General features: G+C 52.7%; 1 protein-coding gene across 1 annotated transcript in view; it reads right to left on the reverse strand.

The window, feature by feature from the left end:
• Positions 1 to 15,871, reverse strand: part of ASAP3 (ArfGAP with SH3 domain, ankyrin repeat and PH domain 3) — a 64,779-nt gene that overhangs the window by 20,041 nt on the left and 28,867 nt on the right. Inside the window, exons 5-12 of the mRNA XM_065421811.1 lie at positions 13,508 to 13,557; positions 12,898 to 13,024; positions 7,904 to 7,989; positions 6,622 to 6,697; positions 5,909 to 5,995; positions 4,943 to 5,052; positions 3,521 to 3,590; positions 2,237 to 2,324 (exon numbers count right to left, since the gene is read on the reverse strand). Of these exons, the coding sequence (XP_065277883.1) occupies positions 2,237 to 2,324; positions 3,521 to 3,590; positions 4,943 to 5,052; positions 5,909 to 5,995; positions 6,622 to 6,697; positions 7,904 to 7,989; positions 12,898 to 13,024; positions 13,508 to 13,557 (694 nt within the window). The remainder of the gene's footprint in view (positions 1 to 2,236; positions 2,325 to 3,520; positions 3,591 to 4,942; positions 5,053 to 5,908; positions 5,996 to 6,621; positions 6,698 to 7,903; positions 7,990 to 12,897; positions 13,025 to 13,507; positions 13,558 to 15,871) is intronic.

Genomic DNA, 15,871 nt, shown 5'->3' on the forward strand with positions numbered 1-15,871 from the left:
AGTAATTTTCAATTCACCTCATACAAGTACTGAAGTGCAATCTCTTTATTGTGAAGGTGCAACTTACAAAGGTAGATTTTTTTTTTGGTTACATAACTGCACTCAAAAACAAAACAACGCAAAACTTTAAGGCCTACAAGTCCACACAGTCCTACTTCTGGTTCAGCCAATCGCTCAGACAAGCAAGTTCGTTTACGTTTACGGGAGATAATGCTGCCTGCTTCTTGTTTACATCACCTGCAAGTGAGAACAGACATTCGCCTGGGACTTTTGTAGCCGGCATTGCAAGGTATTTACGTGCCAGATATGCTAAACATTCGTATGCCCCTTCATGCTTCAGCCACCTTTCCAGAGGACATGCTTCCAGGCTGAAGACACTCATTAAAAAAATAATGCGTTAATTAAATTTGTGACTGAATTCCTTGGGGGAGTGTAGTGAGTCAGTGTGGCTCCCCTCCTGCCCAGCAGAGGGAGCCCCTTTACAGACACCCAAGTGGGCGGAGCCACCACCGCCTGTTCCCGCCCCCCGGAAGTCAAGGGGCGGGACAGGAAGTATAAAAGCCGGCCGCCAGAGCTCAGTGAGGCCCCAGCCGCCGCGGGGAGCTTACGTGCGGCTGGGAGCTCACGGCCGGGAGACCTCCGAGGCCGTTGCCCTAACTGGCCGGAGCTGCCCCGAGCCCACTACGAGGAGGAGCCACCGGAGCCCGCCCGCTCCCGTCGTTGGGAGGAGCCGTTGGAACTCCCTCACACCAACCCCGAAGGCGAGACGCCACCAGGGCCCCTCTGCCCCTGCTGTTACCCGGAGGAGCCGCCCAAGTCCAATTGGCCGGACTTCCCTGAGGAGCTGCCGGACCTGCCACCGAGCCCCGGCCGGGAGGAACCCATGCTGGTGGATTGGACTGGGCCCGGTGCCACGGACGAGGTAGGCCCTGAGTGGGAACCCGGGAGTAGCCAGGAGGTAGCCGATCCCGGTCAGGCTGTAGCCACGTATGAGCCGATGTCAGTGTGTTTCGGTCAGGACACCCCACTGACCCGCAGCGGCAGTGGCCGCTGCTAGGGCCCCGGGCTGGGACGCAGTGGAGTGGGTGGGGCTGCATCCCCCCCTGCCACCCCCCACTCACGGGTGGCAGGCTTCCCCCTTTGAGCCCCCTAACTGTTGTACTGTTGCTCAGCCCCTGCACCAAAGGGCCTGAGCCCCCTAACTGTTGTACTGTTGCTCAGACCCTGCACCAGAGGACCCGAGCTCCCTAAACTGGGTGTCACTCAGTCCTGTGCCAAAGGGTCGGAGCGCTGACCCAGCGAACTATACCGCTGCCCCACCGGTAGTGAGTCAGTGTGGCTCCCCTCCTGCCCAGGAGGGTCGAGCCCCGGCGCGAACCCTCCACAGGGAGAATTGTATGTCTCTGGCTCTGTTTTACTTGCATTCTGCCATATATTTCATGTTATAGCAGTCTCGGGTGATGACCCAGCACATGTTTGATTTACAAACACTTTCACTGCAGATTTGACAAAATGCAAAGAAGGTGCCAATCTGAGATTTCTAAAGATAGCTACAGCACTCGACCCAAGGTTTAAGAATCTGAATTGCCTTCCAAAATCTGAGAGGGACGAGGTGTGGAGCATGCTTTCAGAAGCCTTAAAAGTGCAACACTCTGTTGCAGAAACTACAGAACCCAAACCACCAAAAAATAAAATCAACCTCTGACTTAGAAGATGAAAATGAACATGCGTCGGCTAAAACTGTTCTCACTTTCAGGTGACATTGTGAACAAGAAGCGGGCAGCATTATCTCCTGCAAATGTAAACAAAACTTGTTTGTCTGAGCGATTGGCTGAACAAGAAGTAGGACCGAGTGGACTTGTAGGCTCTAAAGTTTGACATTGTTTTATTTTTGAATGCAGTTATTTTTTGTACATAATTCTACATTTGTAAGTTCAATTTTCATGATAAAGAGATTGCACTACAGTACTTGTAAGTAAGTGAACTGAAAAATCCTCTTTTTTTTTTAACAGTCAAATATTTGTAACCAGAAATAAAGTGAGCACTGTACACTTTGTGTTCTGTGTTGTAATTGAAATTAATATATTTGAAAATGTAGAAACATCCAAAAATATTTAAATAAGTGGTGTTCTATTAGTGTTGAATCGCGCAATTAATCTTTTTTAAATCGCTTGACAGCCCTACTAAATACCTTTCCAAATCTGGAATCAGGGCTCTCTCACATTCCCCTACTCACGTGTCACAAGGTCGAAGCACTTCTTTTCCTCCGGGTGAGGTCTCACTTGGCAGGTCAGCAGGTTCAGCTTCACGGGAGGCCGGTTGATCTGGGAGAGGAGGAGAGCGGGCAGGTGAAATGGGAAGTGAAGTGAGCCAGGACTGCCAGCCGCTGTTTAGGAACCCAGCCATTGTCAGGCAGGATCAGACCCAGGCTTCATCTAGTCTCCAGCAGTGACCGGCACCAGATGCAAGAACCCGACATTAGAGAGATGTGGGATTATCTATCATCTCTAATAGTCCAAGATGGGAGGGGCAGTACAGCCTAGTGGTAGCACACTGGACTGGGACTCAGGACACCCGGCTTCTGTTCCCAGCTCTGCCACTGGCCTGCTGGCTGATGCTGGAGAAGTCACTACTGCCCCCCCTCTGTTCCTCAGTTTCCCCCATATGTAGAATAGGGATAATAAGCTCATCTACTGATGAAAAGGCATTACAAAAGAGCACGAGGTTTTCCAGCGTTCAGGCCAGCATTAACTATGCTAACTCTGGATATTCTTGTTATCTACAGAAATGCCCAGGCCCTCTTAGAATCTTGCTGAATCTTCTTTTGCAGAAGAATCCAAGCCAAGGCAGTTTCTAAGCTGCATTTTACTCCCTCTACCTCTAGAGGGCAGCCATTCTTTCTACCTGAAGTGTCTACCGATTGTCTAGTCTGGAACCTCAAGGTGTCCCTTATGCTCCCTACCTGAAAAGGTCCTAGAAAACCTTCTCCAGCATGTTCTCGCTCGGTCTCATTTGTTTATGTAAGAGGAAGTGGTTATGACGCACCCAGTTTGGGGTTGCTTTACAAATCCCAAGCCTGGGTGGGGTTTACCAAAAGTTTAATACACCAGAGTTCTAAGCAAACCTTGGCAGAGTTATGGACTTGCATGTGGAGGATGCAGATTCAGGGGCCAGATGGACCCCTGGGAAACAAAGCCGCCGACCTTTGCACAGCTCTGTATGGCATTTTGAGATAACAAACTGGCAGCTCCCCTTCCCGCTGAGAGAGACATGAGGAGCAGGGGATGAAGAGGTGCGGACTGATCCTTTAGTTTAAACTAAAAGGTTACCATCAGTAGCACATGCTCTCGGGCTGCGATTTGGATGGGTGTCCGCAGACCCATTCATAGGAGGTGCAGTTCACCACACAGGCTTGAATGGATTTAACCTACAGCTCCATACCCATAAACAATCCCTTGTTGAGATGGCTCCGGGGCAGCCTGAACCCAAGCCCCACCCATCCGCCAGCACCCGGCCTTACCGTGCTGTGCGAGATGGTGAGGCAGCCATACTTCACGCCACACTTCCTCTTCTGCCACACTTTCCGGATTCTAGGTCAGGCAGAGAGAAGGGAGTGAGGGTGCACTTTGTACCCCTGATACCCAGCTTCTCCCACAGCCCTGGTGACCCCCATGGCCCCTCATCTCGCTGATGGGCTTTAGTGGGGAGTATCGCTTCCTGGGTGAACATAGCGCTTCCTTTAACTCACCCGATGGAGAAATACCCCTGCTCAAACCCTCTGACTGCCCAGTCTTCTCAGTCCCCTGTCTCCTTTCGCTCCGAGTGCCTCATCCCTTCCCTTAATCCTGACGCACGCCTTCTTGCCTCAGTGCCTGAGGCATGTCCTACACCTACATGGCCCATTGTGCACAGGTGAAACACTTCCTTCTCCTTGGCAGAGTGCTGCTCCCATTAGGAAGCGGCTTGCTATGCCCATAGAACAGGCCTTCCTCCTTATCAAAGGGAATTTGGTGCCAGGTTGGTAACCCTGGAGACTGAAGTCCAGGAGAGATGCTTCCAGCGTAGGCTTCCTTACCAGTCCTGCGCTGCAAGGACCACATCTTGGAACAGTTCATCTCCATCAGGCGCTGGCCTCTCTGCTGAGGCTCCCAATGTGGGTAGCAATAAGTGCCAGGCTTGGAGAGGATTCGTGTGGGATGTGGGCACCTATCCGCTAGGAAATGGATGGACGCCACCGAATCATTTCAAACCGGACTCCTAATAGACATTAGCTGGCAACAGGAGGGGTCACCCCTGAGCTGGGCTACCTGCAAACCAGAGTCCTGTCCCAGGCTCCATATCTTATCAACCCGCCAACCATCCAGCCCCCTCGTTCCAGTTTTTTTCCTTTCCACCCCAAAGGATCCCAGCTACAGGTACATTCACACAGCAGCTGGCCAGCGTAATTTCTAACGGGTGCACACGCACTAGCTCTGCTCAAGCAAGTGACTAACAATAGCAGCGTGGCTTTGACGGCTGGCAGCTTGTGCTAGCTGCCCGACTCCATACCCAAAGGGTCGGGCGGGACGGTGCTTGGGTAGCTCGCCCACGCCAACGCAGCCACGCTTCTCGAGCGGAGCTAGTGCATTTACAACGACCTGAGCTGGGAAGTCCACCTCCCAGCTGCTGTGAGGACGTCCCCTACGTGCAAGCGCGTGGGCTGGGCAGAGATGGGGGCTTTTGAGGATTCATAGTTTTAAGGCCAGAAGGAACCGTTCGGATCATCTGGTCTGATCGCCTGTGGGGCCTGTACCAAAGAACCTCTCCCAGTAATTCCTGCATCGCTTGATCCTTCAACAGCCTCGTCCTATGGCCCCCGGCCTTCCCAGAGAACGTCCACTCCTAATGAGCATGTGAAGAGTCTATCTGAAACGGGAGCAAGCAGGAGCCAGCTCGTACACACCCGTCGCTTTTCTTGCACAGAAAGCCCGACTTCTCCGTCCCGTACTGCTTGTTCCCTTGGTGCTGGTGGATGCTGTAGCCGCTGCCAGAGTTCTTCCTGAGCAGGTTTTCCTGAACTCACCAAGGACAGAACAAAAAAATAAATATATATATTCAAAGCATAGGCCTCAGGGTCTGTTTCTTTGCTGTGTCACGGCCCTCTTGCCCTGCCAGGGCCTGATCCTGCAGGGTTGGGCCAGCAGGGAACGCCCCAGACCTTCCTCTTATGTTGTCCTCAGCATCTCCAAACGCCCTCCAACTTTATTATGGCCACTTGGAGAATCACTTAGAACTCCACCTTCCTGACTTCCCGGGGCCTTCTCCTTGATCGCTAACTTCTCCTTTCCCACCATCCTTCTTTCCTTCGGAACCTCGGGGACACTTGTCTTACCCTTCTGGCCAGCCTCACCCAGCTTCTGGCTGCTTGCAGCTCGGTTCCTGACCCTTTCCTACCACCACCGTAGCACCACCCAGGTGGCTAGCGACGCAAACCAGCTCCCAGTCGTGGATCTTCTCCTCCCACACGGCATCATCACACTCTCAATGCTGAGCCCTCAGCCCTTCTCCTCTTGTCCCCCTTCGGCATCTCCCATTGTTCATTTCAGCTCTGGCCATCACTTCTCTGTAGGTCGCTAAGCTCAGCTTGGTCTCTGGCGCCCTGGAAGGCCCACTGAAGGCCAAGGGAGCCCTTCCATTGATTTCAGTAGGCTTTGGATCAGTTCCTGTTCTATCTACCCACCTGCCTCAACTCTGGTTGCTCCTGGCTACCCTGAGGAAAGTCCATGGGTAACAGGGCTGTATCTCTCTGTAGAAAATCCAGGGTAGGACACACATCAGGAGGCCTAGCTCCGACTCTGTTGGCTATTCTCCCAGGGTGCTAGGCCCCTTCATTGCTTAGCACCATGGAGGAATAGGCCAGGAGCCTCACCTCTTTGTTCTCCAGCTGCAGGATGCCTCGGAGGGAGTCACGGATCTGAGTGAGCTCCTTCACCTCCTCCTCCTGGGCCTGGTGCAGCTGCAAAGAAAAGCAGCAGCAGAAGACATTAATATGATCATCCATGTTACTGCCATCATGAGCCTCTCTGTCTTCAACAACAGGGGGAGCAGAGTGTGTGTGTGTGTGTGTGGGGGGGGGGGGGGTCATCTCTCTAAAGTAGGGCAAGAACATAGGAACTGCCAGGTTGGATCAGAAGAGGGCCCATCTAACCTGGTATCCCATCTCCGAAACGGGACAGTGGCAGAGTTGGTTCTCACGAATCCACTCGTTCACAGACACGCTCGCAGATGTATAGTAGATTGGAGAGGTCTGGTTTTCTGTTACAGAAGTCATGCTGGTTTATGCTATGGTATTATATCCATTTGGATGATTAAAAATTCCCCCTACGTTGCTCCGGCAAGAACTGTGCACATACAGCACTAGCCCCCTACAGCCCCTATTAGCAATGTGTTCCAGTTACCACTTCATCCAGGTTTCCTAGTACTTCAGTAAGGCTCACTACTCCGATTCATAGGGCCACCCACACCACCTTTTTGGAAAGGTAGCTGGACTCCAGTGTGTTGTCTCTTGAAAGTTCATAGATCCCTTGGAGTCCGCTGTAGGGAACAAAGTAAAGGGCCTGATCCCTGACTGAGAACACTTACTGCATGTAAAGATGCGGCGAGTTTCTCAATGAAAGGGTAGAGATTCTGAGCAGCCTTCCAGCCATCTTGGAAGAAACTGAGAGAGAGAGAAAAATGTCATCCAAAGGCATTGCAACACCGTTCATCAATCGTGGCCAGGTCCTTCACAACCAGCAACAAGAAACCTGCTGTCGGCACTCGGGAGGTCCCATGCTGGCCCTCTGAGCCAGCGCACACCAAGAACACCATCAATCAAGGTCATGCTAAGGTTCCCAATGAGCCATGGTCACTCTGCCTGATGGCCTGAAGGAGAGGGGATTCAGAGTCCACAGCCCACCTCCAAACCCAATGGTCACTCTCACGTTGTGCCTATAGCAACTGGGGTATAAGATTGTTATGTGCCCAATGTGCTTCCCAGGGGCAGAATGGGCAGCTCTCCTCCCCTTCCCTGAAATGGATCACCAGATCACTCCCCTCTCATTACAATCAGCCAGCATGGGGGGCTGAGGCGAAGCCTCTCACCTCTCATCATTCAGGGCTTCATCCCCCTGCAAAACATATAGGATCAAACTCCACTCGGTTATTCTAGCCTAGTTGCGGAGTGACTCCAGAATCTGGCACAGATTTGGGCTAAAACCAGAGCCCCAGATCTGAACACCTCCAAATTTGGGGATGTTTGAAATCCAGGACTGGATGCAAGTTTTATATGACGGGCTCATCTCCTATATTGTTCTGAAGCAGCCTCCACTAGAGACAGGGACAGGGTCTAGAGGTCAGCTGCCATGGATTCTACTCCCAGCTCTGCCACTGAACTACTGTGTGGCCTTGGGCATGTCCACTCACCGTGCCTCAGTTTCCCTATCTGTAAAATGGAGGATCACACTGAGATCCTCAGATGAAGAGTGCTCTTCCAAGTATCATTAATGCAATACAAAAATGAGTTTGGAATTAATGCAATTAATATTAAAATATTACACATCAATGAAACTAACTGCTATTAGGGTAATTTCTCTCTGTGGAGAGAGATTGCTTTAGTAATGGACTAGTGACACTAAACAAAGTAACCAGTCACTGGACACAGTACCAGTAAAATACCCTTTTCTGTGGCCCTTAAGCACATGCTTAATGTCTCCCATATTCAGCAAAAGCATGTGCTTAAACTCCATGCGGATTCGTTTCTCTCTAGCGACCACTCAGAGCTACTGGGAGTTAAGCAAATGAGGGGAAACTGGCAAGTCTAGAGTTCTGCTCCAGGAAGTGACATCATCATCTCACAGGATGTGCCGAGTGGGGCGGTACCTACTTATGTTGCGCATGGAAAAACTTGATCAGGCTCTGCAGGAAGTCCGGACCTTGCTTCGTCTGGCTCTCATTAGCTTTCAGCAGGTACTAGAGAGGGAGAAGAGACACCGAGTTAGGATGTCATTGAGGGACTCCTCAAATGTTGGACTAGCTCAGAGGAAAGAACTGGAAGACGACAGATTTTTCAGAAGTCCAAGCCTCCTTTTTGCCATATGGCCATTTCTTTAGTGGTCAGATTCAGGTCTGGAAATGGTAACACCTCTAGCTGAACCTGAACTGCAAAGTTCAGATCCAGATTTGGGTGTGAACTTACCCCCGAGTCCAGAGCGTTTTGATTCAGGTCCCATCTCCGGTGGAAACCCTCTGAGAGCCAGATGAAAAAGAAGCCAGTTAAACTAGGCTTTGCCCAGCCAGATCAGTGGTGTCACGCACAGTGAAAGCGATCACAATCATTTTGCAGATCAGTTCGAGATCCACTACAGCTGCCTCTAAAACTTGGTCTCAGCTACAAAAAGCGGTTGTGTTTCACTAACATGGGCTCGATAAGCCCATCCTAAACACAATTGCTTTTCCTAGTGCAGCGTTAACACATTTAACTCAATTTTAGCAGGTCAAGTTGTAACCTATGTCTCTGAAGGTTGCTGTGCTTTCCCTTGGAAAACCCAAAGATGTGGATTGGGAGCGCTCTCAGCACCCAAAGGTCAAGGATTGGGTCCACGGGATTTTAACAACGAGAGCTTTTCTCCCAAGTGTTTGGTAAGTTTTGAATTAAATACTACGTTAACCAAAACCAATACAATTTTAAAACAGTCCACATAAAAATATTACTCTTCCTCTCAATTAATCAGGTTTTACTTGTATAGTAGCTGGAGTGGCATTAACCCAATAGTTCTTCAGTCATCCAGACAGAGAGAAAGAGTGAGTGAGTGAGTGAGTGTGTGTGTAAAAAAACCCAAGAACTTTTAGGTTTTCTTCATGCAAAAGCAAAGAGAAGGACACAATCCCATTTTCTCTCCTTTTCAGCTAACGCAGCTGCCAGTGGCTCTCAGAATTGGGCTGATGATTAATTTCTTCCACTCCAATTTTATTTTCTCATAGAGATGGCCACAGTGGATCAAACCATGGTCCATTTAACCCACTATCCTGTCTCCAACCATGACTAGCACCAGCAGCATCAGAAGGAGAAGCAAGAAACCCTGTAGATCATGAATAACCTGGCCCCCAGGGGAGGTTTCTTCCTGACCCTGATTAGTTAGAAGTTGGCCTATGCCCTGAAGCATGAGGATTTAAATCCTCATCACACTCTGGATGGTCTCATTGTCCATATAAATGTTCAATCCTTTTTAGAATCCAGCAGAGCGCTTGGGTTCACTGGCCTTTTTCTAAGTAGCGCAGTGTTGCAACGGCAAAGCCAGCACTGGGCTTGGTTCACACCCCTGGAAGACGAGGCAGCAGCGAAGGGGTTAACGTGGCTCTCATTAGGAAGATCCTGTGTCTGTGTATTTTGGAGGCAAGGAGCGTGAGGAGGCCAGGGGGAAAGCGTTGTGTGACGAGCTGGGTTCTCTTTTTATACCGTCTCCCAGACGGCTGCACAGTAGAGCATTACAGTCGGGCAAGGGCGGGGAGATTTTTATTTCTCCTTCCTTGCCAGGAGCACAGCTGGAGAAATGAGTCGCGAGCCCAGAAAAGGGGCATGGAGGATTGGTGTAATAGGCCAGAGCAGAGCTATATAGAGCCTTTGTTCGAGGTAGGGTGGGGGTGAGCGAGAGATAAAGAGGGAATATAGCTTTAACCGGAGATACAGCTGTGGAGTGGTCAGAGGAGAAGATTGGGACTCCTGGGTTCTATTTCTGGCTCTGAGAAGGGAGTGGTGTCCCTAGTGGTTAGAGCAAGGGGAGGCAGGACTCGGGGGGGGGGGAAGAGTCTATTCTTGGCTCTGCTACTGACTTCCTGGGAGACCTTGGGCAAATCACATCATCGCTCTGTGCCTCAGTTTCCCCCTCCACAAAGCAGAAATGATACTTCCCTGCCTTGTGAGGTTAAATGAATTCTTTGATGAAAGCAGGAGCCTGGGGAAGGGCACGGGTGCCATGGATCCCAGCCTAGTGCTCTCAATCCACCCCCAGAGCAAACTGGGGGCCAACACTGGAACGTTTGGCCTCGCTGGCTTATAAATTACTGGCTAGAAAAGCCACGTAGAGGTTCAGACTGGAATGGGGACTGCCTGGCTGCATGTCATAGACCCTGTACAGCTAACCGGCAGTGGAGATTTCTTGGACTACGTGGGGGTTTTGGTGCTCCCAAGGGTATGAGATAGACCGATCTACAGAGCTGAGGGGAACATAAACCCGCCCAGGGATAGAACTGAGCACTGAGCCGAGGGCGAAATCAAATAGCCCTAATGTAGCACAGCAGGCACACGGGGGAACACACACAAGATCCCGTGCACACATCTTCTCTCTTTTTCCACTGCCACCCCTGGAACAGAGCCCTTCCCTACGGCCGCACTGCGAACACTGAGTGTTTCCATGTGCTGTTATTTATTTAACAGTGAAGCTATTCAAAGGGATGACTCAGTCCCTGGCTCACCCCCCAGAGCTCCAGCCCGTCCACGTAGCCCAAAACCACAACAAGGAAGGCAAGCTGCTGCCGCTCCATGGGTCTTTAACGCTCCCCTCGCCCCCATCAGCAACTCGCGGGATCCTCCCCTCCGCTCTCCAGCCCTGCCAGGAGCTGGCCCCACGGGCAGCCCACTCTACAGCCACAGCTGGACTCTCAGTTCTGGCTACAGCGGCTGAAGGTCCTTGGGGACCCACTCCAGGTGCAAACGCTAACCATGGACCCTTCTCCCAGCTGCAGTTTTCTTCAGACATGTCCTGTGTGAAGATGTTGTCTCCTAGTGGATGGGGAGGGATGGGAGAGGCAGTGTGCTACTCCCAGTGCTAGGAGGGGCGTGGCTCTAGTGGTTGGAGCAGGGATTGGGAAGTCAGGACTCCTGGGTTCCTTTCTTGTTTCCAGGAGGGCAATACTGACTAGTAGTTAAAGCAGGGGACTAGGAAGCAGGAATCCTGGATTCCACCGCTTACCTGCTGCGTAACCTGGTTTGCTCAGCTGTTAGACGGGGATAATCACGATCCCCTAGCTGGCAGGGCTGGCTTGAGGCATGACTCACTAACGTTTGCTTCTAACGCCGATGAAAGGCAATGCAGACATGCAATGTGTTATTGCACAAGGCTGAAATCCTCCCCTCTCGGTACATCACTCCTGGGATTTCCCCTGGCTCTTCCACCCCGGCTGGAGCAGGAAGCTCTCGCTCTCACCCGATTTCTGGTTTCTGTCACAGACTGGCCAGGACATGCAAAACGACAGATCCACACATGCCCCCCCAAAATAGGGCACAACTGCATTTGTGCGAGCTTCACAAGCGTGAGCACAAACGTGGCCCCGGGCCGTGCGAGCGGCTCCGGAGATGCCGAGCTAGCCGGTAGCAGCACTAACTCCAGCTTTGCAGATACCGGAACGGCTGGGACACAGCCTGTTGGCCATGGCTACGCAGGGCATCTTCCCAGAGAGACGAGCAAGGTGCCACGGTCCAACACCGGGCCCAGGGTTCTGGGGAGGGTCTGGCCCCAACGAGATTCCCCCCCCCCCCCCCCCTTGTAAACAGTCCCTACTGTGGGACAAAGTGAACGGGAAGCAACTCAGCTTGCGATGGGCTTTGCAAGGTAAAGGCAACAGTAGCAACTCAAGCGGAGCTGACACTCCGCACCCAGAGCGAGACGGGGCTGGCATTAACCCTCGAGACACACGCCAGCTCTAAAGGGGTTAAACAGCGGAAGGTCAAGGCAGGCTCCTAGCGCTGGCTGGAGACCACTGGGGGGGGGCAGGGAGAGGGGCAGCTGCAGGAGGAAGTTTCGCGTGTCGGAGAGATTGAGTAAGGCCCAGCTATGGGCAATATCCCACCCTGTTTCTCCCCTCAATCCCCCCCAAACCTCCCCAGCTCCTGCTGATCCTGACCCTGCTCAAGCTGGGAGCCAGCCGAGAGGCAGCATTCCACTGGGAAGGGCAGGCCAGGGCCCAGGGGCTCCATCCTCAGACGGGAAGCCGTGAGGCTCCCTAACCCCTGGCCAGGGTGGGATGCTCCAGCACTTAGGCCAAGGGGGTGGAGGTGGGGGGGAGGGAGGCCCCAGCAGCAGGGCTGATGGTTGGGAGGAGGGCGAGATGGGAACCTGCCCATTCACGCCCCCGGCCTGTTTTCCTAGCGCCCCCTGCTGCCAGGTCCCCACGGCAGGGACACGAATTATAGCCAGTGGGCTGGCTACAGGCAAGGCAGGGCGGGCACAAGGCCTAGCGAGGCTGGCAGAGGGTGGCAGACAGGAGGCAGATTGAGAGGCGCAGGCTAGCAGCGCGCTGCGGGGTGGAGCGGCTGTTGCAGACTCTGCAGACAAGGAGTATCCTGGTTCTAAGAGAGACCTGGGCTTAAGCCCTCCTTGCCCCACACACCCCGACATGCAGGAGTTGATCCCTTGGCATAATTCTCTACCACCCATCCCTGAAGTATCTAAGCAATGATGGCCGTTGGGTAGGGTAACCGACGGCCCATTTACTCCTTCATCCGCTTTGATTGTTTTCTACAGATCACTAGGTTCTTCCAGCAGAAAGTGCCCTGGCTAGGGCTGAGCAAGGATGGCCCAGTGGTTAAGGCACTGGACTGGAACTCAGGAAGGCTGGGTTCAATTCCTGGCTCTGTCACAGACTCCCTGAGTGAGACCCTGGGCAAGTCTCTCTGCGCACCTCAACTCCCCATCTGAATTAATCCTTCCCTTCCTGACAAGGCCGTGACGTTCATCACCGTGCGCGAAGGGACCAGATACCATGGGGACCCCAGGAGGGTAGAGCGCCTTGGTACAGCTTCTCCAGAGAAAAGCCCCCACGGCTGCTCCAGGCCCTACCGCCCTCCTCAGCTCCGTTCTCCGGCACGGAAAGGCCCGTCACCTCGCACATCTGAAGCTGGAACATCCGGCGCTCCTTCTGCGTCTCCTCGGCGATCTCCGCCGGCGACGGCTCCGCCTGGATGAGTCCCGCTATCCGGGCGCGCTCCTTCTCCTTTTCGATCTTTGCTCTGGGGAGGCAGGACAGCCAGAGTCAAGACCGATCCGACCTCTTGTCCGCTTGAATTACTCCGTAGTTCTTGTTGGCAAGACCCAATCGGGAGAGGCACCCACTGGGAGAGGCAGAACTCGGAGCTTCCCCCCCAGCCAACTTTCCCGCACCTGTCCACGCAGCCCCATCATAGAACCATGGGGTTAGAAGGGACCACAAGATACAGGCTCATTCTCCACAGCGCCTCCTGCTGGGAGGAGCTGGGAGATTCCCCCAAGCCAGCACTCCTGCCCCAATCTCCTTTCCGTGCTGAACACCCAGATGGCATTAACCAGCGACTTACGCTGGAGCCCGGCCGGTCGGGAGTGCACTAATTTCCAGCCAGCGACCTCGTTCGCTGCCAGGCTCCAGCCACCTCCCAAGCCGCAGCCCCCACACAAAACCCCTTTGTTTAGAGGAGGAGGATCAGCCTGTTCCTGCCAGAGGCAACGGGACTACTTACACTTTGGTCTCATAATCCTTCCAGGCCTTCTCAATCTGCTTCTTGTAATCCTGCGACACAGAGAGAGCAGCAGTTAGCGAAGTCAGGGACCGATTCTACATGGCACAGGCAGGGCTCCCTCCCTCCCCCTCCCGCCAATGCAGAGCAGGGCTGGACAGCACTGGAGCATCTTTTGCTATTCTTGGGTTAGGCTCTATACACAGTGTGACCTTGCACGTCCATCTGCTTTATAAAAATATGTTTATAAGTGTGAATATGACAGAACTGGAATATGCTTTATGCAAAAGGTCTCTTGTAAGGTCTCATTACAAAGTTTATGATCTACTGAGTGTGGGCATCCTATTGGTATGAACGTATCATTCTTGTATCTGAAACTAGGAATATGAAGTAGAACTCTGAGGTCCTATTGTAATTATCCAAAGTGTGGGCCATTACTGGTGGTTTGGAATCTTGATGCCGCCAATTGACTAGGACAATTGGTTGGAAATGGTTTATTTACCTGCAGGCCTTCCTGTGGACGGGCCAGCCCTGGAGGAATGGAGCATGTCACCTGATACGGGAATTCACCTTAACCTGGTGCTTTTCCATTTAGGAGGAGGGGTGGAAACCCAGAGACACAAAAGATTCCTGCCTTGTGCCAAAGATATAAAAGGGGGTGGAACAGAACAAAGGGGGTCCCAGTCATGAGAGAGCCCCTGCTTTTCACCTAAGATGTCTGCTGGAACTAACAAGGACTCTACCAGGGGAAAGGAGTGGGCCCAGACTAGGAAGGAGTCTAGTCTGTGAAAGAAGCTTATGGGAACATCTTCGAGAGCGAGATATTACCTGTAATCAGTTTCTTAATATATTAGGTACCAGGGGGTCGCCTCTGAAGAAGTGGGTTTTTTACCCATGAAAGCTTATGGCCAAATAAATCTGTTAGTCTTTAAGGTGCCACCGGACTCCTTGTTGTTTTAATGTATTAGGCTTAGACTTGTGTGTTTTGTTTTATTTTGCTTGGTAACTTACTTCTGTCTGTTATTACTTGAAATCACTTAAATCCTACTTTTTATACTTGCAGACAAATTATGAGTTTACCCTGTATAAGATTTATTCAGAGGAAAATGGATTTATTTGGGGTTTGGATCCCATTGGGAGCTGGGTGTCTGGGTGCTGGAGGCAGGTAACCTGCTGAGCTGTTTTTAGTTAAAGTCTGCAGCTTAAGGGGCGTGGACCAGACCTGGGTCTGTGTTGCAGCAGGCTACTGTGTCTGGCTCAACAAGGCAGGGTTCTGGAGTCCCAAGCTGGCAGGGAAAACGGGCTCAGAGGAAAATTCAGCACGTCAGGTGACAGTCCCAAGGAGGTCTCTGTGACCACTGAGAGACCTTTTGCATAAAGCATATTCCAGTTACATTCACACTTGTAAACATATTTTTATAAAGCTTACGGAGTGCAACATCACACACAGCCCCATCCATTCACCTCCATCCCGGCTTGCCGGCCCCCTACCACTGTGGTCCTGGGCTCCCCACACATTTCTAACTCCAGCAGAGCACAGACGTGGAGGCAAGACCCAGCAGCACTGCAGCCCCTAGGCCACTCCACCCCATGGTCAGGGGGTACAGAGGTAGGGACAAGCCCCTCTGCTCAATACCCCCACCGGTCAGGTGTCAGAAGAAACTGCCTGGCATTCTTAGCCCCCTTCCCCAAAGGGTGGGGAGGGAGAAGATCATGGGGTCCCCAGCCCTGCCCCACCACCAGGTACAGACCGGGTCACACGAAGGAAGACGCTTTAATCAGATCACAGGGGAGAGACGGAACCTGCAGAGACACCCACGCGAGCCTCTGCACTTCGGGCCAGTTCCAGCCAGCAGCGGAAGGCAAAGGCAGGGATGGATGGGAAAACGTGGCGGGTCGGGGGAGAAGCGGTTTGTTGAGGGACAACCAGCTTTTCACGCTGCAGGAGACCCCAGAGCCGGACTCCCCAGCCCAGAGGGACCTGTTTGGCCGGTTCTCTCAGGGTGCAGCTGGGAAGGAGCCAAGGAGATGGGAGCAGAGAGCCAGGGATGGGGGCGGGAGTTGCGGTTACTGTTTTGCCAGCCTTATTTCTTCCCCTAGGCCCCTCCCTGCACCCCCTAACCCTGCACCCCCAGGGAGAAGGCTCTGCACACCCAGGCCTCCCCCCTTGACCCAGGTGTACAAGACGCTAGACATGACAGCACCCAGATCTGCCGGACCCCGGGGGCCATTTGCAACTCGCCCGTGGGCTGCAGCTGCTTCAGCCACAGCTCCGAGCTGCCCTCCGGAGAACGCCAGTGCAGGACTGGCCTCCAGGATACCCCATGCCTGTCGTGACACAGCGCGGGTTGAAGGGGGACAGGTTCC

This window comes from Emys orbicularis, chromosome 23 (genome assembly GCF_028017835.1).
Source record: "Emys orbicularis isolate rEmyOrb1 chromosome 23, rEmyOrb1.hap1, whole genome shotgun sequence".
Taxonomy (NCBI): Eukaryota; Metazoa; Chordata; order Testudines; family Emydidae; genus Emys; species Emys orbicularis.